This window comes from Ursus arctos, unplaced genomic scaffold, assembly GCF_023065955.2.
Source record: "Ursus arctos isolate Adak ecotype North America unplaced genomic scaffold, UrsArc2.0 scaffold_20, whole genome shotgun sequence".
NCBI classification, from domain to species: Eukaryota; Metazoa; Chordata; class Mammalia; order Carnivora; family Ursidae; genus Ursus; species Ursus arctos.
Genome location: NW_026622875.1, coordinates 13349252 through 13374812, shown reverse-complemented (window position 1 = coordinate 13374812; position 25561 = coordinate 13349252). Strand labels below are relative to the sequence as shown.

The 25561-nt window shown below is 42.3% G+C and overlaps 1 protein-coding gene across 1 annotated transcript in view; it reads left to right on the top strand.

Moving 5' to 3' along the window:
• Nucleotides 1–25561, top strand: part of MED12L (mediator complex subunit 12L) — a 314505-nt gene that overhangs the window by 55486 nt on the left and 233458 nt on the right. The window contains exons 6-11 of the mRNA XM_057315807.1: nucleotides 9211–9380; nucleotides 12014–12124; nucleotides 13125–13394; nucleotides 17224–17373; nucleotides 18114–18213; nucleotides 18535–18671. Coding sequence (XP_057171790.1) covers nucleotides 9211–9380; nucleotides 12014–12124; nucleotides 13125–13394; nucleotides 17224–17373; nucleotides 18114–18213; nucleotides 18535–18671 — 938 coding nt within the window. The remainder of the gene's footprint in view (nucleotides 1–9210; nucleotides 9381–12013; nucleotides 12125–13124; nucleotides 13395–17223; nucleotides 17374–18113; nucleotides 18214–18534; nucleotides 18672–25561) is intronic.

Sequence of the window (25561 nt, the reverse complement as noted above, 5' to 3'; positions counted from 1 at the left end):
TCTCAGTCGATGGCACCAGGAAAGAAATCCGGAAGCTACCTTGCCCTTCTCTTTCCTTCCCTCCAATATCAGGTTGGTTACCATCTTACCTGCCTCATCTTTGATCCTTCTTGCTTACGTCCCCCATGGGACTTTACAGTCCTCTTTTAATTTGTCTGCCCCACGACTATCTGAGAGGGTCTTAATTTATATATCTGATCTTCTCATTCCTTTGCTTAAAATACTTCAGTGGCTTTTAATCATTTGTGATCAAAGACCAAACTCCATACCTTGTCACTGCCAGGGTCAGAGTTATCTGGGCTGCTGGTTATTAATGCAGATTTCTGGACCCCAGTCCAGACTTCTGGGGTTGAAATCTCTGGAGTCAGAGCTATAGCTGTGTGTTTAACCAGCGCCCTCTGGTGGTCATTTCATGCACTAGCATTTGAGGACTTCAGGCCCGGGCCATCTACCTAGCCTCACGGGCCCTTTCTCCCTCTGTCTTTCTGCTGCCCTCATTACCTGGCATGTTGCATACTGCTGTTTGTGTCTGTGGAACTCCTTTGTATTGTCTTTCAAGACTTAGCTACAGTGTCCGCTTGCTTCCTCTCCTGTGTCCCGTGGCGTTTTGGAGTGCTTAACCTCACTGCTGTCGATCTCTGTGTCCCTGTGTGTCTCCCTGACTTGAGGATGAATTGCCCTAGGTAGGGGCTGCTTTCTCTTCACGCTTTGTAGCTTCAGACCCCAGGGGAGCTTCTGGCCCATAGTAGGCATTTAATGTTTGTTGCTAAATGGTTTTATTCTATTTTGACTAGTCGCCTTGTTCTTTAAGTTAAGAGTACTTAGTATCATTGCTCAGTAAACAAAACCAGAGAGAAGTAGCCTGAAAAAAACAGGTGTTGGGTATTTGCCGTGAAACACCAGTATTCTACAGATAATTCTGTGTCACAGGAAAACTTTTTTAAAGCATGAAACAAATGTCAGTCTTTATTACCACAGCATTTCTACTGTCCCCCGCCCCCCGTTTCTCTGCTCTCCAGCCAGAGGGCCTGATTTCACCAACTGACCATTCAGCAGAACACAACATTCCAGCCATTGGGCTGACTGTTGGTCTCACGTCGCACTGAGACAGCGGTTTTCATTTGGACTCTTCTTTATCCAGGCTGCCAATCAGCATGCTGATTTCCCCCCTTCCTTTCCCCAAGCGAACAGTGGCTGAATAAGAAATTTCAGGTTTTCTGTGAATCATTTTATAGGATACAACTGATTAACTTTTTAAAGCCTTTTATTATGGAAATTTCAAACACATACAGATACAGAAGAATAAAGTCCCTATTGCTGTTCACCCAGGTTTAACCATTAACTCACGGACACTCTTATTTCTGCCCCTGTTCCTCCTCTCTGCTCCCACCCCCTCAAAATCATATCATCTCGCAGTGGATTACTTTTTGTCAGTGTGGGATAGTCTTTTACTTCATGAAATGCGGATGATTTCTTACTGATAGTAAAGTATTTCAAGAAAACATTAAAAGAATTATATAACAACTATATTGAGATATTAATATACTTCACAATTCATTTAAAGTGTATATTTTAGTGGTTTTTTTTTTAGTGTGTTCACAGAGTTGTGAAACCATGGCTGTATTTCATTTTAAAATTTTTATTAAAGTTTTATTTGGGGGTGTTTGGTTGGCTTAGTCGGTGGAGCGTGAGACTCTTGATCTTGGGGTTGTAAGTTTGAGTCCCATGTTGGGTGTAGAGATTACTTAAAAAGAAAGTCTTAATTTTTTTTTTTTATTTGAGTATAGTTGACATACAGTATTACATTAGTTTCAGGTGTACAACATAGTGGCTCAACATCTGTATATGTTAGGCTCACCACAAGTGTAGCTACCATCTGTCACTGTATGTTGCTATGATATCATTGACTGTATTCCCTGTGCTGTACCTTTTATTCCAATGACTCATTCATTCCATACCTGGAAGCCTGTACCTTCCACTCCCCTTCTCCCATTTTGTCCATCCCCTCACCCTTTCCCTCTGGCAGCTATCAGTTTGTTCTTTGCATTTATAGGTCTGATTCTGCTTTTTGATTGTTAATTCCTTTTTTTTTTTTTTAAGATTTCACACATGCGTGAAATTGTACGGTATTTGTCTCAGTCTTACTTCATAATACCCTCTAAGCCCATCCATGTTACAGATGGCAAGATCTCATCCATTTTTACAGCTGTGTAATATCCCATTGTATATGTTTACACAACATCTTCTTTATCCATTCATCTCTTGATGGACACTTGGGTTGCTTCCATAATTTGTCTGTTAAATAATGCTGCAATAAACATAGGGGTGCATATATCTTTTTGAATCAGTGTTTTTGTATTCTTTGGGTAAATACCCAGTAGTGGAATTACTGGATCGTATGGTAATTCTATTTTTAATTTTTTGAGGAACCTCCATACTGTTTTCCAGAGTGGCTGCATCAATTTACATTCCCAACAACAGTTCCTTTTTCTCCACATCCTGACTGACATGTGTTGTTTCTTGTGTTTTTGATTCTAGCCATTCCGACAGGTGTGAGGTGATACCCTGTTGTTTTGATTCGCATTTTCCTGATGAGTGACGTTGAGCATCTTTTCATGTCTGTTGGCCATATGTGTGTCTTCTTTGGAGAAATGTCTATTTATAGTCTGTATTTTTAAATCAGATTGTTTGTTTTTTGCTGTTGAGTTGTGTAAGTACTTTATAATTTTTGGATACTACCCATTTATCAGATGTGTCATTTGCATATATCTTCTCTTATTCCGTAGTTTGTCTTTTTAATTTGTTGATGGTTTCCTTCTTCTTTTTTTTTTTTTTAAGATTTTATTTATTTATTTGACAGAGAGAGAGAGACAGCCAGTGAGAGAGGGAACACAAGCAGGGGGAGTGGGAGAGGAAGAAGCAGGCTCATAGCGGAGGAGCCTGATGTGGGGCTCGATCCCATAACGCCGGGATCACGCCCTGAGCCGAAGGCAGACGCTTAACGACTGAGCTACCCAGGCTCCCCTGTTGATGGTTTCCTTTGCTGTACAAAAGCTTTTTATTTTTATTTTTTTTTTTTTAAAGATTTTATTTATTTATTCGACAGAGATAGAGACAGCCAGCGAGAGAGGGAACACAAGCAGGGGGAGTGGGAGAGGAAGAAGCAGGCTCATAGCAGAAGAGCCTGATGTGGGGCTCGATCCCAGATCGCCGGGATCACGCCCTGAGCCGAAGGCAGACGCTTAACCGCTGTGCCACCCAGGCGCCCCAAAAGCTTTTTATTTTGATGTAGTCCCAATAGTTTATTTTTGCTTTTGTTTCCCTTGCTACAGGGAACCTATCTGAAAAAATGTTGCTATAGCCGATGTCAAAGAAATTACTGCCTGTGTTCTCTTCTAAGAGTTTTATGGTTTTAGGTCTCATATTTAGGCCTTTAATCCATTTTGAGCTTATTTTTGTATGTGGTGTAAGAAGTCGTCCAGTTTCATTCTTTTGCATGTAGCTGTCCAGTTTTACCAGACCATTTATCGAAGAGATTGTCCTTTTCCTGTCGTGTATTTTTTTTTAAAGATTTTATTTATTTGACAAGAGTGCGCAAAGCAGGGGGAGAGGGAAAAGGAGAAGCAGGCTCCCCACTGAGCAAGGAGCCCAACGTGGGGCTTGGTCCCAGGACCCTGGGATCATGACCTGGGCCAAGGGCAGCTGCCTAACTGACTGAGCCACCCAGGCGCCCCTCCTATTGTGTATTCTTGCCATGGCCACGTTTTAGATCGTTTTTATCACCCTTAAAATAAATCCTGTACCCATTAGCAGTCACTCCATTTACCCTAACTTCCCCTTTGCTTTACGTAATCTAAATAGCCCTCTAGATTTGCCTATTCTCAACATTTCATGTAAATGGAATCATAAAGTATGTGGTCCTTTGAAGCTGCCCTCTTGGAGTTAGCACAATGTTTTCAAGGTTCATCCGTGCTGCAGTATGTGTCAGTCGTTGCGTTCATTCCTTCTCAGGACCGAATGGTATTCCTTCGTACACGTATAATGTATTTTATTTATCCATTCACCAGTTGATGGACGTTTGGATTGCTTTCACTTTTCGGCTATTGTGAATCACGCTGCTATGAACATTGGTTTATAAATCTTTGTGTGCACATGTGCTTTCATTTCTTTTGGAAATATAACTAGTTGTGGAGTTGATGGGTTTTATGGTAACTCTATGTTTAACTTTTTTCCCCAATGATTTTATTTATTTATTTGAGAGAGAGAACGCGAGCAGGGGTAGGGACAGAGGGAGAGGGAGAAGCAGACTCCCTACTGGGCAGGGAGCCCCACACGGGGCTCGATCCCAGAACCCTGAGGTAGTGACCTGAGCCGAAGGCAGACGCTTAACTGACTGAGCCACCCAGGTGCCCCTATGTTTAACTTTTTGAGGAAATGCCAAACTGCTTTCCACAGTGGCTATATCATTTTACATTCCCACCAGCTACACACGAAGGTCCTAATTTATATACACCCTTAACACTACCTGTTACTATTTGTCTTTTTGTTTACAGCTGCCTTAGTGATATCTCATTGTGGTTTTGGTTTGCATTTTCCTGGTAGCTAATGATGTTGGGCATCTTTTCATCTGCTTATTGGCCATTTGTTTATTTTCTTGGAGAAATGTCTGTTCAGATCATTTTGTCATTTTTTTATTACCGGTTGTAATAGTTCAATACATATTCTAGGTCCAAGTCTCTTATCAAATACATGATTTGCAAATATTTTCTCCTAATTTGTAGGTTGTCTTTTCATTTTATTGATGGCATCCTTTGATCAAGAAAGCATTTTAACAAAAAAATGTGAGAAAAATGGTGGAAAGTCTTCCAGTCATTCTTACTGCATATTTAGAGGTGGGATGTGCTTGTGTCTTGCATGCACTGAAGTTTTTTCTCCCCACCTTTCAGTTCGCACCGAAGTCAGGCTGATGAAACCCTCTATGTCCTACAGCTCTGAGAAGCAGGCTGCTCCCCCTTTGGAGAGGCAAGAACTTTTATTATAGTGGTGTAGCTCGGAAGAAGTTTCTAGGATATAGGTTTCTCCTTCAAGGAAAGTGTCCTCTTTGACTAAAGTTCTTTATCAAGTGGATCACCTTAAAGCTGTGCACCTTACTCTCTGGGGCTGGCCAAAGTTTTTAAAACACAATCTCTGTTGGATTTATTTTACAGAGTGAGTTCCCGCTTGCTTCGATATCACAGGAAAGAATTTGGCCAGGAAAGTGAGCCTCACAAAATTAAAGGACACACACATATATTTACTGGAAGTTTATTAAAGAGAATTACGAGTTCAGTATTTGTACAGGCCTTTGTAGTGCATTGACTAGCAGGTGCTTCTAGTTGTGTTGGCTCTAATAATGACAGCACGCTTGAGAGGGAGTTTGGCATTTCCTTCCTATATGGTGTTTGAAAGCTAGGTATGCAGTGATGAGTTGAAACTAGAAAGTGAAGCTGTTTGTAGGAAGATTTGAGAGGCAGAATAATTGGGGAGTGACTTGATTTAGTGGTTATGTTGGGAGCACCTTATAGTGTATTGATTCAAGTCAATACTTAGACGTTGGCTATGTAAGGCATAGTTTTATGGAGAGGAAGGAGGAAATTCCGATAGAGCAGAGAACAGAGGGAGAGCCCCTTTAGATGGTGGGTTGTTGTCCAAACACCAGAGAAGGCTATATATTCGATTTGACATTTGAATTGGGTCCAGAAAAATTCCCAGCAGTGAACACAGGTGAGTAGAGAAGGTACTGTAGATAAAGAGCCTTATAGGCCCAAGAGTCCCAGAGAAAGCAACTGTAGCTATGTAACGGTAGGTGGTATTTGAAATGATTGTAAGTCCTAACTAAGGAGTTTGGCCTTAATTTGTGAAGGATTGCACATCCATTGAAGGTTTTGGAACCACGAAGCTGACACTGATTGATTTCATAAACACTTACCCAGGGCATCATGTTAGGCATTGGCAGCTTGCTGCAGCGGATGCAGGGTTTAACATCAGTGACAGTCAAGATCTAACCTTTAGTTTACTTTCAGAAAAACTTTTCATCCCAGTAATGGTGATGATGGTACCACATGTTGATCAATTTCTGCGTGGCATGCGTCATGCTCAGTAGCTCATCCTTACAGTAACTCGTCTGTGTGTGTGTGTGTGTGTGTGTGTGTATGAGATTCCTATTGCAGAGGAGGAAATGGAGACTTAGCAGAAGTTAGATACCGTTTTCACATCACACAGCTGAGTAGCAGAATGAGAATTTGCACCAGGGCCATCCTGTTGCGAAGTTCATTCTACCGAAATCACTAAATGCAGCCCTGTGGTGTTCTGCACTCGTGTCCCCTGCCAGGGTACCTTCTCGAGCCCGGCTGCACTTGGCATGCTTTGTGTTTGCTCCAGGGTGGATGTGACTCCTCTCCTGGGCTCCCAGTTTTCTTTTTAATACTGCAGGTGTTCAGGCCCAGGAGGACCATCTTTAATGCAACTTGGCACATCTCTGTCCTCACCTTTATGTGTTTTCATGTACTAGAGCTGGGCATCTCACGCCGGATGGCGTCCTTCAGGTCTAGCTGTGTGGCCTTGCGTAAGCCTGCTGTGCCTGGATCTAGAAAATGCTAGGGTGAGCTGCATGACTCCTGAAACCCCTTCTGTCTCGGGGGGGTTACATCGACAAAGAAGCAATACTCGCCGTAGGATTCGGGGAGGCTACGGGAAGTATTGTCAGAGGGACCGGTCCTTCTTTCCAGTCGCGGCCCCGGCACCACTCTCAGTGATGTTTATGTGCATAAACTTTCTCATCATCTGGTTTCATGGCCCTGAAATTGTCAGTATCAAGGAACTACAAATGATGTGGCTGTATCCTTAGAGCTGCTTGACTGTAGAAGTGGACTCCTTGATCACTGTCTGCACCTTTTCCACCTTTGAATATCCGCCCCACCCCCACACCATCTTCCCTATGATTTGTATTCATTCCTACTTTCTTGTCATCACCTGAAACTGGGCTCCTCACTCCAGTTAAATCCGGATCTGGCGGGAGGGGCTGAGAACCACTGCCTGTCCTGCCTCTGCTGCCCTCAGGGCTCGGCTTCATTCTGGGTTCTCACTAAGCAGGAGAGGGGGGTCAGTGAATCCGGTAGAGTACTGGTGGCCGTTTGCAATTTTCTGTGTTTAATTTTTAATAAAAATTTTGTGCACATCCTAATTTTTTAGGCTAATCCTCTCTAGACTGTCTTATGTCCCAGACCTCCGAATCTCTCTGATTGATATTATTTAATGCCCGTTAAATAGAGTTAAAACACACTATGAGGGCTACATTTGCATACCATTTGAATCCCAGAAGACGTTCGTTCAGATTGTGGAATATCCTATTCAGCATATTTTTTTTAAAGAAATGCATATGTTTATATAAACATTCCAGCACATATAAAGGAAAAAAAAAACCTGAAAAGATATATATTAAAATGTTATGAGTGAGGGGATTACAGATGTTTTTCTTTGCATATCTGCATTGTACATTTTCTGTAGGGCACATGTATTTCTTCCATATTTTAAGAAACAATCTTAAAAAGAAAATATACCCTGGACAAAGTAGGGGTGTGTGAATGTGTGTGTTATTTTTAGCTCTTGAGGCTAAAATATTCTGTGGGGGTATTGAGGATGGTACCATACTGAGAGTGAGTTAATAGCAAGGCTTGGCACACAAAAGCTAGGATTTGGATCCTTGTTATTTTTGTTTTTGCTTATTATAGCTAAGCTAAACTTGTCCCATCTGATGGTTGGCATTTTGTTTTGTTAAACGAGTGTCATGAGACTATTAGTCTGTAATGGGGGCACCAGAAGATGAGGACACTGATAATTTACTGTCATGTTTTTAATGGCAATAGATTAATTTTAATGATCATATCTGTTATTGGTGGTGCTTTCTGAAGAACAGTATTATATTAGGAATAGAATGTTGACCAAGTGTCTGTTCATCTTTTTGCATTGGCTTATTATTGGAGTTTAACATGTGCATTTGAATTTTGATTTTAAAAAAGACCTAATGAGAATAAGTGGTTTAGGCCGAGTCTTAACAGTAGTTCTCTCTGGGTACTGTTGTCAAGTACTTTTAACAGTACTTAAAAAATAAAAACAAAGCCCTGACTCCCCAACAGATGTTAGGTTTTTGCTCTTACTTTTGTCAAAATAGATTTCTTTAAAAATAAGGCGGGAGAGCCAGTTGCCAGGATAACGGGGAAACAGCATTGTGTGGTAACGTTTCAGTAGGGTGGTTTCTTCTGAAATGCTGCTTCGCTAATCCTTGGGGAAATTTGGCTGTGAGCATGCAATTATTACATTTTTATCCACAGAATGGGCTAAAGTTGGCATCACATCCCTCATGGTTGCCAGAGGCAACACACTGATTTAATTTGTGCCCCTCTGGCAGACATTTTTGAATAATTTTAGTGATTTTTCTTTTTTTTTTTTTTTTTGTAATGGTACTTTTTCTATTTCCTTTCCAGTCTCCTACCTTTTGTTGCTCACTACTCTTTCCGATTGAGTTCTGAGGTTTCTTGTGTTGGTTGAGGAGAGTAGAATAATTGAAGGTCCAGATGGTTGTCCCAAGAGGCAGTTGTGCTGGTGTTTTCAGCAGGTGTGGGGAAGGGGAGTGCAGGTCAGGATGCTGTCATGGGCCAGCCAGTGGCGAATGCCAATCCTCTCACAGACTGACAAACATGGAACAAATCTTAGGCATGCTTGAAATCCAACTTGGAGAGCTGCGTTTGGAGGATTTTGAATTGTTTTGGAGTAGAATTGAAATTTTTGAGGTGCTCACTTCCCCTGTTTCCTGCTTGTGGCTTTGAAATTTTTTATGCTGTTGTTAGCATAACACGGAGCACCACCGGATGCACGTAACTCCGGTATGGGCATCTGTCCTCCTCTGTTAGGGCTCCCAGAGACACAAGGGGAGAGCTGCCTTTTCCACCCAGCAGCTGGCCAACATTCCTGCGGGGTGTATAGGGCCGTCCATGTTGCGTTACTGGAGTGGGTGTGCTTTTTTGTACAGTGCTTGCACATGCCAAAACCCCTTTTATGTAATTGATGTTTGTTTTATATGTACACACTTAAGATAATCAGAAAGGCGGGAGAAACATTAATTCTTCTATCCATCGTGTCTGGACATTTGGATTTTTTTTTTTTTTAATGCAGAGTGGACACAGATATCTACCAGATATCTCCGAGAGCAGTTGGCCAAGATTTCCGACTTCTACCACATGGCTTCCAGCACGGGGGATGGTCCTGTCCCGGTACCTCCGGATGTGGAGCAGGCCATGAAGCAGTGGGAGTACAACGAGAAGCTGGCGTTTCACATGTTCCAGGTAACCTTGTCAAGAACCTCAAGGCTGCATAGCATGCTTTTAAAAAGAGAGCAAATTCCTTATGGCAAGTGGGTTAAGTGATATCTTTATATGAACCAAATGCATTCAGGGAAAGCAGTCTGACGTTTCTCACCTTGAGTTGTATTCAAGGTAACACCTTTGCCTCGAGATGACAGCTACTGCTTCTATATATCGATCTCCAGCTTTCAATGATCTTAGCTCTTTCAATGCTGTTAGTTTTTCGGTAATTTCTCTATTAAATATCCCTTCTAAACCTTTTATTTTGCAAAAATTGGATACGTTTGTTCAAAAAAATATTTGCATTGGTGCTTCCTGTCTCCTCGAGCTCCATTAGGGCTTAGTTTCTCCATAGGAGGGTCATCTTAATTTGGCTCAGCTGCAGTTCAAAATACAGTTGGGAGGGGCGCCTGGGTGGCACAGCGGTTAAGCGTCTGCCTTCGGCTCAGGGCGTGATCCCGGCGGTACGGAATCGAGCCCCACATCAGGCTCCTCCACTATGAGCCTGCTTCTTCCTCTCCCACTCCCTCTGCTGTGTTCCCTCTCTCGCTGGCTGTCTCTATCTCTGTCAAATAAATAAATAAAATCTTTAAAAAAAAAACAAAAAAACAAAATACAGTTGGGAGGATGAGTGAGGGCGTGGAGCAAAGGACTGAACGCTCCTCGGACAAGCTGATGTAAATCATATCGACCAGCAGAGGGCGCTTGTGCTATTATTTGCCTGTCTTGCAAGGAGGAGAGGGAAGTGTATTCTGCTCAAGTTGTATGACTAGCAGAGTCTTCCATTACCTGCTATCTTGACCAGGGAGGAAAAGGGTAAAAAGGATGTGTGGCTTCTAAATTTTCCCCTTGGAACTTTATAATTTCCAGGTTTTAAGTGACTTTTTCTAAGAGCCCAAAGTAGGAAAAAGCCCAGTTCTCTGGAAGTAGCCTTGTTAGTTTTAAGTCCGTTAAAACCACTCTTACAAATCCTAGCTCCGTTTAGCAGAGGACTGCTTTGTTACCTTCTCTGAGCCTTTATGATTTTCCCTGAGCCGAGGATTTAGCCCGCATCTTTGAAAAAAGTGTCTCTCAGCATGCTTACTATTTTTAGAAGGATTACTTCATGTATTGGGAACACTGAAATCAGTATCTCCTTTATAGGAAGCAGTTAGGTCCTAAACAGATGACTTTAACTGGGACATTGATGTTTGAATTTGAAAGTTTATTATATTTTAATTGGCCACATTCTGAAATGTGAAACTTCGTGTAGACCCCTGCAGACACGGGTGCAGTGATACGGGTATAGGCCCATACCCAGGCACATCCTGAGGACGGGTGTGACATAGCCGCTCAAAGTCGTGCTTGGGAGCCTTGCATTTCCTATCTCTTCTTCCTTAAATACAAAATTCCATTTTATTCATTTCTTTATTAACTTAAAGTTCACTTCACAGGTCTTAAAATTTTAAAGTGTACTTTTCCTGTGACTAACCTTCTATTTAACTCTTTGATTTTAAGCTTTTTAAAAGTTAGAAATGAGCAGTAAGTAGATACCTTGATACCATGTCAGTGTGGTGTCACTGAAATCTTTTAAATACTGAAGCTATAATTTATCAGTGTATTTTCACACAAATTGTTGATAATCATGGCAGCGGAGCACTGGTGATAAATAGACATGAAAAAGTTGCTAGGAACAAAGTAGAAGTTCAGATTAACTACCCAGGTTGTTGCCACAGTGACCATAAAAATGTAAGTGTCTTTCCCAGGAAACACATCTTTTTGTTTCTGTTTTGAAGATTCTTTCATGATGTGCATCATAATACAACACTAGGACATGACATTACATACATACATGCATAGACGGTCATAGAAGAATTGTGTGTTTATATGAATGTATGTGTGTTTATATGAAGGCAATAGATGAAAATGCTAATGGTGCTTGTGTCAAGAGGGGCTGTCCCACCCCTGTGGGGCATTTTGGAAATCTGAGGTGTGTTGTTACTTTTAGTGCAGTTATGTTGAAATATGTATACATTATTTTATTTTAATTTTTTTCCCATTTCTTTGTTAACAGTTAATTAGGGCATTATATTGATTTTTAAGGTTATATTTTATACATAGGTTATAGTATCTGAAATTCTTTTTAGGATTAGAGGCAGGGGTAATTAGGAGGGCACTAGACCTGATGGGATTTCCAGCTGCTTGCTGAGCTGGTGGTACGATGGGGGCTTCGGTTCTTCATAATTAGCACCATTGGACCAGTTTTCTCCTGTGAGTGTAAGTTCATACTCCCCTGAAGTCTAGCCAGGTGCTTCACATGCCCTGGGAGGCTGAAAGCTTCTGAATTTCCTTCTCGTAGGAATTAATTTCTTTCAGTTGAGAATGAAGCAGATTACCAAAAAAGCAAAAACAACAAAAAAAACCTTCCCCAACCCAACCACACAGAATCACACTGGGTCTGTGTTTTGTTTAGAATTTGGACTGTGATCCAAGAGACCGTATTTTTACTACAACAACAAAAATAATGATAGTAAAATTACACTTACGCATAAGAGTAAGAGTTACAGTGCCCTTTTTTGAATGCTAATTGGTTTTGCTTTGATGTTATCAGCGTAACTTTTCTTTGTTCATTGAAGGAAGGAATGCTAGAGAAACATGAATATTTGACATGGATCTTGGATGTTTTAGAGAAGATCAGACCAATGGATGACGATCTTCTTAAACTCTTGTTACCACTAATGCTGCAGGTATAGTATGCGTGGCCCTGACCCGCTGGTTTAAGGGCAAGAAATGAGTCTGATAAGGATGACTGAGTATGTAGATGGGAAGAGGAACAAAATTCTTTTTGGAATGGGACGGAGAGATGCCTTGCTGCTGGCACACATGAAGTGATCAAGAGGCGTTCATTTATGTTGGCCATGCCTGTAGTTTTTAACCACCTGTCCCTCTACTGATTTCTCCCGTCACTGAGCTAAGCAGACAGCTCTTTAAATACTGTTTCCCGATTCACGCAGATTTCTATAAAAACAAGTCGCCTCTTTTTTAAGGATTAGAGGGTCTTCTGTATTCTTTTGATGTTCTTTGCGTCCCTGGGGCCCGGAACTTCTATTTTAATGATTGCTCTTAGATCTATTAAATTTAGGTTATTTGGAGAAAATTTATTTTGAAAAAACAAAGTTTTCTTGGAACACTAGTACGTGAACTTGATAACTGAAGCGCTATGCAAGAGTATGTGGTGAAAAGTGATCCTCTTCCTCTCCCTCCTGGGGACGACACTGTGCCAGCATCCTGTGTATCCTCCCTGTGATGGTCTGTGCCCATGCTGTCCGTTAGAGTGGCCACTAGCCAGATGTGGCTTTTGAGCCCTCGAAATGCGACAAGGGCAATGTGAGATATATTCTTAGTGTAAAATGCAACCAGATTTCAGATTTAGTTCCGGAAAAAAGGGTATAATATCTCATTAAATCTTTTTGTGTTGATTACCTATTGAAATGATAGCATTTTGGATATAATGGGCTAAAGAAAAGACATTACTCTTTTTAATTTCACCTGTTATCTTTATTTAAAGGCTATTAGAAAACTTTAAGTATGTGGCTTGCTTTGTTTCTGTTGGATGGCACTGGTCTTGACAGTACTTTTGAAGGGTTTTTCTGTTTTTTTCCTTAATGAAAAAAGTCTGTGTTAAAATAGTTGTTTCACTGAATAGCATCAGATGTGACTGAAGCCTGGTGTCCTTGTGCTTCTCAGTATTCGGACGAATTTGTTCAGTCGGCTTACCTGTCTCGTCGTCTTGCCTACTTCTGTGCCCGGCGTCTTGCCTTGCTGCTGAGCGATAGCCCCAGCCTCCTTGCTGCCCACTCGCCCCACATGATGATAGGACCAAACAACTCAAGCATTGGGGCCCCCAGCCCTGGCCCGCCTGGCCCCGTCATGAGCCCCGTGCAGCTGGCCTTCTCAGACTTCCTCTCCTGTGCACAGCATGGCCCCCTGGTTTACGGACTTAGTTGTATGTTGCAGGTAAGTTCCTGGCCCTTGCTATTTTATGTCCCAATTCAGTGCAGGAAACAACTGAGTTGAGAACTGCACTTTTCACCTTTCATGTCACTTTCTGGTTTCTTCCTCACCCAAGTAATTGACAGAGTGAAATTTCATGTTTTTATTTCTCTATGGAAGATCTGTTGCTTCTGTGTAGAAGAAAGTTATTGTAGTTGTCCTATATTACGCCATGCAGCAGTTCAATGATAAAAACCTTCAGGGAGCCCAGAGAATAAGTCTGCTTGCTATATTACTTCTCTTCTAGAAAGACTGTTCCTCCATGCAGCGTTCCGTAGCTTCCACAGCCCACATCTTAAGTTGGTTGTCATCCCTGTCTGTTTCTTCAAAATTCAGGTAACTTATCAGGCTCTGTTCATCGGCCAAGCATCCCTGCTTGTGCAGTCCTTGAACATTCAGTAGCAGGTAGGCCACTGGGCTCATACTATCAGGAATGAGCTACAGCCCTGTCCTATAGGAGCTCCCAGGTTAGTGTTCAGATCACATTTCTTGGGCTCTTAGTCCTGCTCTTTACTAAGGGGCTTTGGTGCAGGGCTGGCCGTAAAGACACGTTCTCCACTCTGGTAGAGTTTACTGTCTCGTGGGGAAGACAGGCTTGTAAATGGACAGTTTCCGTATACTGTGGCAAAGGCTGATGGAAGGATGCACGGGGACTAAGGGAGTTGAGAAGTGGAACTTGCAGTTCAACCTAGAAGTCAGAGAGGCTTTCTGAAGGAAGTGGTCCTGACCAGTGCTTATGAGGTTTTTTTTTGTTGTTGTTGTTGTTTTGTTTTTTTAAAACAAAGGTGCTAAAAACGGTTGGCAGAGGGAACAACATGACAAAAGGGCCAGAAGGTCTATGAGTCATTATTTGTGCAGGTTGGTATTAATGGAACATAAAGTATAAAGCCTGCTGAGGGTCAGGGTGTGGAAGACCCCCTATGTGTCTAATGATTGGGATGTCATTGCAGGGCTTTAGGCAGGGAAATGACATGGTCGGGTGTGTGGTTTAGTTAGATTGTTTTGGCCACAGGAGAGGGAAGATTTGTGGGAGTGGTAGAGGGAAGAGAGAGAGAGAAGGCAAGAGGTCAGTTTGGGAGAGTCTAGGTAATTTCACTTTTGGACTATGTTGGATTATTTTATCCCTTAGCATCACTAGATGGTTAAGTTCAAGAGGTTGTTACATGTCTCATTCTGAAGTTGAGACAACCGGCCAGATATGTGGATTTGAAATCACTCAGGCCACTAGGCTCACCCAAACCCCCAGAGGGGGTGAGATTACTCAAAGAGTTAGCAGTGAGAGGTGACCTGTGGACCCTGGGGGGCCTGAGTGGTTGAGAGGTGGTAGAAAGGAAGTCCATGGAGGTGACTATGGAAGTGTGGTCAGACTGGAGAGAACGGAAAGTGGAGAGTGTTGTTAGACAAGGACAGTGAGAATAAAAATAGGATTATGAGGATTCTTTTTTTTTTAAGATTTTGTCTATTTATTTGAGAGATAGAGCATGAGTATAGGGGAGGGGCAGAGGGAGAGGGGGAATCAGACTCCCCACTGAGCAGGGAGCTCAACGTGGGACTCGATCCCAGGACTCTGGAATCATGACCTGAGCTAAAGGCAGACACTTAACTGACTGAGCCACCCAGGTACCCCAGGATTGTTATGATTCTGTTATAATCCTAGTAATAGCATTTATTGTATTCTAAGCACTGTTGTAAGTTGTAACCTATATCGGGTCATTTAGTTCTCAGACTCATTCTGTGGGATTGGAACCAGTGTTATTGCTGCAACATTAGCGATGAAATGGTGTAGGTCACACAGCAAGCAAGTGGCAAAGCTGGAATTCACACCCAGCAGTCTGGTTCCAGAGTCTACACCGCCGTGCTAAGCTGCTTCTCTAGGTGCTGCAGGAAGTTTCCAAAAGGAGTTAGTAGTGGGCAGTGCCCAGTGGCTTGGGGAAGTCTGGTAAGAAGACGGCTGGATTATCTTTGGGAAGACGGGTCGTTGATGATCAGTTGAGTGGTGGGTGAGAAGCCATATTAAGGTAGGTTGAGGAGCAATGAAGAATGGGGAGAAACAATGCTACCTGTTCTTATGAGAAACTTGTCTGTGAAGGGAAGAGAGAGATGGCTGCTAGGCGAGTGGAGGTTTTTACAAGGTTTTGCTTGTTTTCTGAGGCGAGGGTAAACTAGTAAAGGGAGAGTGAGAACAGGAGAAGCGGGGTGTTTTGAGAGATCAGCGTCTCGGATATTGGAGGCTTTGGAATTCAGAACACTGGGAAGGGTGCCATCGGGGGGGAAGAGAACCCCCCCCTTCTCCCACACAGAGGAGGGAGATGGGGATGTGGGGCTCAGGGACTTGACGTTCTTCTTGTCTGCCATCTGCTTTCCTCAAAGACGTCCCCTAGACCTCAGAATCTCGTTTTCTTAATATTTAATTTTGCATTTTAGAAAAAAAGAAATAGCGCATTCCCTCTCTCATACATTCACGAGTCTGTTGTTGAGTGGTACCACAGCCTGATGGTTAAGACCAATTTTTTAGAATCACTGCAGACCTGATTTTAGCCCCTGCTCTGCTACTGACTCACTTGAACCTTGAGCCTCTGTTCCCTGGGCGTGAAGGGGATGGTGACACTTCCTGCTTCATTACTGCATAGAGTTCGGGTTGCGATGACTGAAAGCTTCCAGGGCAGTGTACGGTACGGAGTAAGTGCTTAATTAAGCTGGAGCCATGATATTTAGGCTACGTGTAGGAAGCAGCAAGGTTAGCATAGCGGTTCCAAGCACGTGTGCTGAAATCAGCTTGGCTGCTTACGAAATCTCCCCCGGGGCTCACGTTCCTCTTTGGTACCGTTGGAGAATGGCGCTTCCTCCCTTGTAGGGTCATAGGGTTGTTGTGACCTGTGAGTGAGGTGGTCATAGAAAGTGCTTCATGCAAGCTGGTTCAGTAAAATGTCTTCAAGGGTCTAAGATAGGGGTAGACAAACCACAACCTGGAGGCCAAGTCCAGCTCGGGAGTGAAGAATATATTTTATATTTTCAGTGAGTTAGTAAAACAAAACAAGGATATGTGGCAAAAATTAGAGGTGACCCGCAAAGTTTAAAGCATTTACTGTCTGGCTTTTTATAGAAAATTTGCCCCCTGCTCATCCACGGTTACTGCCTGTCCAACATTTAGGAAGCTACCTACTGCATTATCTCAGAGATTATCTCGTAGATTTAAAAAAAATGCCTTTTTAGATTTTATAACCGTAGAAATGACATATTCTAATTCCATCTCATTTTTCTAATTGCATGAAGAAGTTGTTTTAAGTGACAGTTTTTCAGGGATGATAACTGTGTTTTTATTAACTTTCCTAGGTTTTCTGTGCTGGAACGTTAGTTTATGAATTATAATATTCCTTGATTTCTCAGTAGCTCTACTCCTCCCTTTCAGATTAATAATTCTTTTTTTGTTTGTTTTTAAAGATTTTATTAGAGAGCGCACAAGCAGGGGGAGTGGCAGGGGCAGGGGCAGAGGGAGAAGCCAAATTCCCATGGAGTGTAGAGCCGGACACGGGGCTTGAGCCTAGGATGCTGAGATCATGACCTGAGCTGAAGTCAGACCCTTAACTGGCTGAGCCACCCAGGCGTCCCTCAAATTAATACTTCTTAGTTTTGTCTTAGGACTTGAAAAGTTGAGAATGGGGTAAGCATTCCATATTTTAAATTCACTGGTAGGAAACTGTAATACAGTTCTGACAAGACATCATTTGTACTTTTAAGCTGTTGCACTTTTCTCATTCCTTTAAATATCTCTATTCTCCTGCTTCATTTCCAGACTGTCACTCTCTGTTGCCCAAGTGCCTTGGTGTGGAATTATTCCACAAACGACAATAAGAGCGCGAACCCAGGCTCACCCCTGGATCTGCTGCAGGTGGCCCCCTCCAGCCTCCCCATGCCGGGTGGGAACACGGCTTTCAATCAGCAGGTAGACTTCCTGTTACGGTGGTTTGAGGGGCGGCATAGTGGGTTTTAGCATCTCAGGTGCTTGGGTGCCATTCCCAGCCCTGCTCGCCATCTCTCTGGGGGACCTGGGGGAAGTTTTTAGCCTCTCTGAACCACAGAAGTTCATCACGTTGCTCCCTTTCTTCTTTCCTTCTTGCTGGGCAGTTCTTGCAGAGAGTTCTGCCACCCAGACAGTAGCTAACAGTGGTGGTTCTGATGCATGACCACAGCGCTCCTAGCTGGTAGCCTGTGATATTTAGTAACTATGCTTTTATGAGTTAGTTTCATTAGTCCTGGGTTATTTGGTTCAGAGACTTAAGAAGCTTAAACCACAGGATTGTGAGTAATGTTGAGCATAAGGTCCCTGTTTTTTTGCCAAGCATTTTTCTTAAATTAATAAAACATGCCTAGTTGTTTTCATACATAGAAGAATGGCTCAAAAATGATACTTTAGAGCTTTCACCTTTCCATACGATATCCTAAAAAAATTTTCACTTGTAAAGCAAGCATTTATTTTTTGTGAGCATTTGTTACTGAAAACTAGCATTGAACCACCACTTGTAAATTTTAAAATGCACTTCTTGGGCAACAGGCTAAATTTGCCGTGATGTAGTCAGGATTATAGTTCATGAGGATGCTATGCTCATGTGGAAAACCCGACATGATTTAGACAGCTACTGTGGCTCTCCAAGCACAAGTTAATTAGAGGCGATTATCTTTCAGGTTCGGGCAAGGATTTACGAGGTGGAACAGCAGATCAAACAAAGAGGCCGTGCAGTGGAAGTTCGGTGGTCTTTTGACAAGTGCCAAGAGTCAACAGCAGGTACAGAACATGAGAGACGAAGGAGTGCTTTTGAGTGTTGGACTTTATGCCGTGTTTCTGATTCTTAAAAATCCGTCCACATAGTGAGTAAGGATGCTTTTTGATGGAGCCACCTACTAGGGACTTTTGAGGGCATTCTTCATTCTGTGCCTTTTAGTTCCTGGGTGTCTAGAATGTCAGGGTTGATTTTGTTGGCAGTTCTAACATGCCGAGAGTGATGCTTTCTTAAAATTCCTTTTGCCCTACGTAATGATGATTTTGTACTATGCTGTTGTGGCTTTGTTTGACGTCTTTAACTGGTTGCTTAATCTCCACATCTAGGGGTGACCATTAGTCGGGTTTTGCACACGTTGGAAGTGTTGGATCGACACTGTTTTGATCGGACCGATTCCAGCAATTCAATGGAGACGCTTTATCATAAGATATTCTGGGCAAACCAAAACAAAGATAACCAAGAGGTAGTTAATATTTTTCTCCTTTTCATTTAAATTTTCTCAGCGTATTTTCTTTTCTTTTTTTTTTTTCATTCAATAAATTCTGGCAAAGCCTTTTCTATGAAGTATAATAGCTTATGAAGGTGTCTACACCCTGAAATCATTTTATTGTTGGACTAAAATACCCCCAGATTATTAAAACGAAATGTCCATTGTGCTGATCAACCCAGGTATATTTATTGGAAAGATTTCTCTTGGACCTTTTATCATCATCCCTCCCCCTCATCATTTCAGTTCTAGCAGAATATCTTTCGTCTAGTGATTGGACTTTATATAATGGTTTGGCTTTAACTTAGGGGGAATGTATTTTAATATTTAGAGCAGTGAGTGAATATTGTGGTCACGGTCTTTGGAAAATCTGTATGCAATGTATTAGGATTTTCCAGAGAAACAGAACTGGTATGGGGAAAGGGAAATTTATATATTTATGTTTATATTTATATTTATATTTATATATATGTACACACATATACATATAAGTGAGAAAGAAGTATTTATTTTAGAGAATTGGCTTACATGATTATGAGGGCAGGCAAATCTGAAATGTGCAGGGCAGGCCAGTAACCTGGGGACCCTGGGAACAGTTGATATTGCAGTCTTGAGTCTGAAGTCCATCTGGAAGCAGAATTCCTTCTTCCTCAGGGACCTGTCTTTTCTCTTAAGGCCTTCAACTAATTGGATGAGGCCCACTGACATTATGGAGGATAATCTGCTTTACTCAAAGTTTACTGATTTAAACATTATCCACATTTAAAAAAATACCTTCACAGCCACATCTAGACTGGAATTTAACCAAAAATACTGGGTACCATGGCCTAACCAAATTCACATATAAAATTAACCATCACAGAAAATTATTATGCTTTCTTGGATTAGATTGTTTCATTATTGGACTGCCCTATAAACAAAGGTTTTTCCCTCACCCTTATTTTGGGAGAATGAACAAGTTTGTCTTCTTTTTACCATGGGAAGCACCCATGGTTTATCCAGGGTTTGTTAGGCACCAGGAATGAAGAGGTAAGTTTTAAGACATGGTACCTGCCTTCAAGGAACACCTTAGTTGACTGATTACTATTATCTTTGATTTTCGTGCTAGCCTTTGGGAATGTGTGTGGGGAGAGGAGAGATTGAATATCAGAAACAATAACCCAAAATCTTTCCTTATCCCACCCTGATGTGAACCTGGTGTGAACCTGTTCTAGGTTATTCCTCTTTCTGGAATGATTTGTGTTGTCACCCTGCTTCTCAAAGATAAGGTTCAAGTTCACTGCTGCCAAGTAGAATGTCAGAATGTTGAGTGAGGTACAAACTAAGCATATTTTGTCGTTCATTGTGAAGTCTTGGCAATGCTTTGGTACTTCCGTAGAGTACACCGATTATAAGTCTGCATAATTCTCTGCTTATTGACACAAGTGACGGTGTTACTGTGTTCTTTTGGGGTGTCCATTTGTAATAAAGACTTTCTTAGGTAAAAGGTTGCAAGACTACTAAGGTTTTTAATAGCTAGAAGTGAGATACCTGGAAGGGAAGTAGGGATACCTAAAATTCAAGATGCCCTTTTGGACTGCTAAGCTTCTTGCACCAAGTGTTGAGTAAAGACTGTGTTGTTCTCTTGTGAGCGTTTTATCAAGTGCACCAAAACCACTTGAGTTTTAGCCTGACTATAGAACTTTCTAGGGAATGAACTGGCCAGCTTCACAATTACATGCCCTGTTCACCCACAGAGACGTAAGTTATTCACTAGCACTCTTAAGAGAAAATGATGAGTGTCTTACCAAGGGCGGAAATTAAGTTTTATATATATGTATATAAAAATATGTAATTATATGTAATTATGTAAATGTATATATAATTATATAAATTATAAATACATATAATATTGAAATAGGCTCCATGCCCAGCCTGGAGCCCAACTCAAGGCTTGAACTCACGTCCCTGAGATCAAGACCTGAACTGAGATTAAGAGTCAGACGCTTAACGGACTGAGCCACCCAGGCGCCCCAGGTTTTGTATTTGTGAATAAAATCACACTGTTAAGTTCTCCAAAGCACAGTTGTCTCCAATGAGGGACTTCACGGAGGACGTGGGGAGGTGGATGCCACTAGAGGGCGACATGAGCTCAGGATAGAGAGCCCGGATGTTCTAGTGACATACTTCATTGGAAGGAACATCAGTGTTGCCCATTGAGGAGTAATTATATTGAATGTTGACTCAACTATGGAAAGATTTGATGTGAGTGAGTGGTTGCTTTGTGGTTAGAGTGCTCTTTTATGAGTAAAACAAAAATTATATTTTAAACTTGTAATTCAGAGTGGTCACCTTTTAATAATCTGTCAAAGAATAACTAGGTAGATTCAGTTAATTTAACATTAGGATAATTTTTAAACATTAAAATATTTAACATTAAATTAATTTTTATTGAACATTATATTTTAAGTTTTACAATTGGCTTTGGTGTGTGTGTGTGTGTATCAGGGTGTGTATGTATATGCAGGCAAATGACAAGTGTTTCATCTTTGTGTTTACTCTTCACCAGGGTCTACTTGGTGACTACCAAGTCACTTTATATATTTCTGGAATTCATGGATGAGCTGTGGAGTTGTATTAACTACGATCAGCTGTGTGACCTTGAGCGACTTGCAGGCTCTGTGCCTTCGTGCTTTTATATGTTAGGGAAGTGCTCTGTGCCAACTTACCTATCCCTAAGGGACATGAGCACTTTGAGAATTATGAAGCACTCTATACATATATTTAAAAATGTTAATGATAAATAGCAATAATTATTAGTAGTATTAGTATTATATTGGAAGAACCAATATGATGAAACTATAATTTTCTGATTAGGAGTTGTATAAAGTGGCGTGATTAGGTTTCAGAAACACGTCTCACTTCTTTAAAATGTGTTTCCTCTTTTTGGGTTTCATAATTTGTGTTAGGACTTAGGCGATGTGAAAGATAATAGAGAAAGTGGCCGGCCTCTGCACTCGCAGTGAGCCTGAGGTTTGCTTTTGTTGAAGTTGTGTTTGGGTAGGCCTGGGCCCTAGATTGCTCAGCTGCTTCCTCATGTCTGTTTGGGCAAGCTGAACTTCACTCTTCTTGATTCCTTTTTCTCTGGAACTGCTGAAAGGAAATCTAATTCTTTCCACTTTCTTATAGGGAGGTGGGAGAGCAGCTGTACAGATAGGACGCGGAGTCTGAAGTTCAGATTTGTGTGTGTAATTAGTCTCGGTGTTTGGTCAAAGCCCATTGAAAACCATAATGCATGGGATGAAGGCATTTGAGGCCTTCGTCCTGCCCTGTGGTTGGACTGCGGTCATGAGAGTGAGAGTGTGCCCCACGATGGGGTGTGTCAGGCCTGTGGCGTGCTTCCACTCCTGCTCCATGGAGTAGTTATTCCTTGACCCTCTTGCTCCCTGCTGTCCCCCCTTATCCTCAGCAGCTGCTTCTGCGTTGGGGCTTGGCTACCATTGCAGGAGAGGTGAAAATATAAATCTCAAAACCCTTAACGTTTACTTACTCTACATCTATGCTGCTTCGTTTTCCATTCGGTGTAGTGTGAGATACAAAACTTGTAATGCTTAGGAGAGGGCTCAGAGACTTGTGTTGTCCCACGGTCAGGCAGGTGGTACAAGTTAACGGTGGGCTGGTGGGTCCAGGGCCCCTGAGATGCGACCGGGACGGGGAAGGCATGCCCTTTCTGAGTAGAGTGGCGTGTCTCAGATTCCGCTTGGGAATGCAGACCCACTCTTGTCTGATCATTCAGTGTTTCAAGAGAGCTTGGATGTCAAGATTTACATGTAGACTTTTCCAATCTTAAAACACTCTGCAGGCCAGGCAGTGTGTCTCTTGGCCATGTTTGCCCAGGTGCCTGTCATTTTGCAACTCCCAGTGCCTGTTTTATACACTGCCTTACTGATTTGCCTGTTCAATGTTCCGGAACCATTTCTGCTCTGGATGTTGGCCTCAGAGAAGCCTGATATCCACACAAGGGACTCTTGTTGGGAATGGGGGGCACCTCTTGATTCCATGTCCTGACTGAGTCTGTCACTTGTGACCTGTAGGCGGGGGCCACATTGCTGACCTCAAGTCTGAGGGTGAGGTGCCCCTCAGCCTTACAGAGTACCCAGACCGCTTCCTTCCTCTTGGCTTCTTTCCTTGTTTGTGTTGGGCGTGAAGGGAGAAGTAGCTGCATCTTTGGGTCCCCGAGGACATGGATAGAAGGGACAGTCTAAAGATGGCAGGAAGAGCCGCCTTTTCACTTCTCCCTTTGGTGCCCAAGGAAGCCGACTTTTTCCTGAGTAATGGAAAGACCAGAGCAGCTGCAGCAGTGCGTGCATTTCCTCTTTCCCTGCCGTCGAACAAAACCATCATACAGCCAAACCTGAAAATCTCCATATTTATTGTTTCTTTTCTGCTTATTCACGAAGCATTCTCTGAATAGGTGTGATGCGTTCATACTGCTTTTTTTTGAATGGCATAGGAAGCTGTCTGACTCCCCTCTGGCCCAGGCCTCCAGACAGAGCAGGTCGGTATCCGTGTGGCTGAGGAACTCTCAGCGCCATGCAAAGGAAAACCTCCATTTCTGTCATTGCTGGGCTTGTTGCATGTTTCTCTCCCTGCCAGCCTGTAGTCCTGTAGGTCAGGGTCTGTGTTTCTTTGGCTCACCAGCACATAACCTGTCTCTAACACCATGCCTGGCGCCCACATGTCCTCAGGAAATACTTAACTGAATTGGGTTTTGGGGGACTCACAGAAAAGCTGCTGAGACAGTGAGCTTGAATGGAAAGCCCTCTATGGGATTGGGTTTGGAAGGGTAGGGGGGAGTGCAGAAATAAAATCTATAGAGTATGTCGGCTTTAACAAGAGGACAGGCTCAGATGTGCAAGAAAACATGTGCGGGTAGAGGAAGAAGGGCGGCTGACAGGAGAGTTCTCAACTGTAAAATCAGCAGTTAGTAGTGCATTTCTTGGGTGGCATTGCATTCAATTCATTTACTCTTCATGAGTCTCCATTTCCCCACTTGTAAAATGGGATTTCTATCTCTTGCTGATGTGAAAATGACCTGAGACGATATTGAGAAAACATTCCTATGTTTATAGTACCTAGCGTGTAAATGGGTACTCCGTAAACACTACCTACTATTATAACTGACATATTTAGGGAGGCAGTTAAACTCTAGGACATGGAACGAATAGGGTCCTATGGTCCCTTGGGACTACTGTGGACACACACACACACACACACACACACAGCTCTCCATCACACAGTCCATTAAACCATACGCACAGCGAGGGTCTGTCAGGCCTTTTACATTCTTTGATTTTCACCAAGACGTTACCCTCAGCAGAGAAGCAGTCGGATGGGACTGGCCCACCCCTGGTGAGGGACTGTGGTACTACCATGTGGTGACAGAGATCATGCTGCACTCTTTAGGGGTATTGTTGGGATGGTGTTACTGTGGTGGTTGTTATTTTTAATGTTTAATGTAAGAAACAGTCACTTTTAAAAATTAAGACTCAAGATAACAAAGTCAAATGAGGCAGAAGTCAAGCAAACAAGGAAAACACACCTGAGTGGCTTCCCACTGAGATGCGTGCGCTGAATTTTAGAATTGTTCATGCTGACCACAGCCCTGCGTGAGTACACAGTACGGCAGACGCCCAAAGGGGGAGGTGCCAGTCTCTTACAGCTACCATTTTCTTCTTTCTTCAAATAAATTTATTGTGAAAGGGTGATTATATTAACGTGATTGGGGGCGGGGGGAATGCCTTGTGCAGACATTTAGACATTGCTGTAATTATAAGGGTCCGTCATGAATCCACTTAGATCGTGGTGGGCCTCTTAGATTGTTTTTGAGCATGGGATACAAGTCTTTTTCTTCAGCCTTTTTATGAGTACATCTTAAGCCCTAGGCCCTGTTATGTGTTATGTCATCTCATTTAATTTTTCCCTGGCCAGTGAGAAACATGTTTAAATTTTTTTTTTTTTTAATCTCCTTCTTTGCAGATGGGGAAACCAGGGTGTTAGAGGAGATGAGTAAATTGTCCAAGCTCGTACCCAACTCACTGGTTGGAAAATAGGGATTGGAATCCTAAATGGTTCTAGAACCCAACTCTTTAAAAAAATTTTTATTTAAAAACAATTAAAAAAAAAATTTTTTTTAAGTAGGCTTCACAGCCAGCATAGAGCCCAACATGGAGCCTTGCGCTCCCAACCCTGAGATCGAGACTTGAGCTGAGATCAAGAGCTGGGTGCTCAACTGCCTGAGCCACTCAGGAGCCCCTAGGACCCAACTCTCGACTAGTACATTCTATTCCTTGTCCCACTTCTTTAATCATTTTATTGCAGGTTAACTATGGTGGAACAAACAAGTGTTAGATCTAATTTTGGAAAAAGGGAAAAACTTTTATAGTTGCCACAGTTTCCATATTAATATTGGCATATTTATTTGCAGGAATAATCTCTGATTTTTAAAGGCGTAACAATTTCAACAACAATATTTAAGTTAGAAAATCCAAATCTTCACATTGGGCAAGCTGACCCTTGTAGAGTATCACACACCTGAGGCCAGTTCAGACCTGGCTGTGAGTCCTGGCTTTGCTGTCAAGTAGCTGGGTGGATTCCAGCTAGTTACCAGTTCCCTCAGAGTCATTGTCACTGTACAGTGTCTTAGTACTAGAATTCACTTCACTTGGTACCGTGTAGTAAACACCTAGTAAATGCCAGTTGTTATGTTCATGGTTGGATAATGTTTTAGAAATTTATGTTTCCCTTCTCATCTGTATGTTCCTTTCATTTTTCATAAAAGGCAAGTAAGTAAAGCTTACTGTACCATACAGTGATGACTCTTGGAT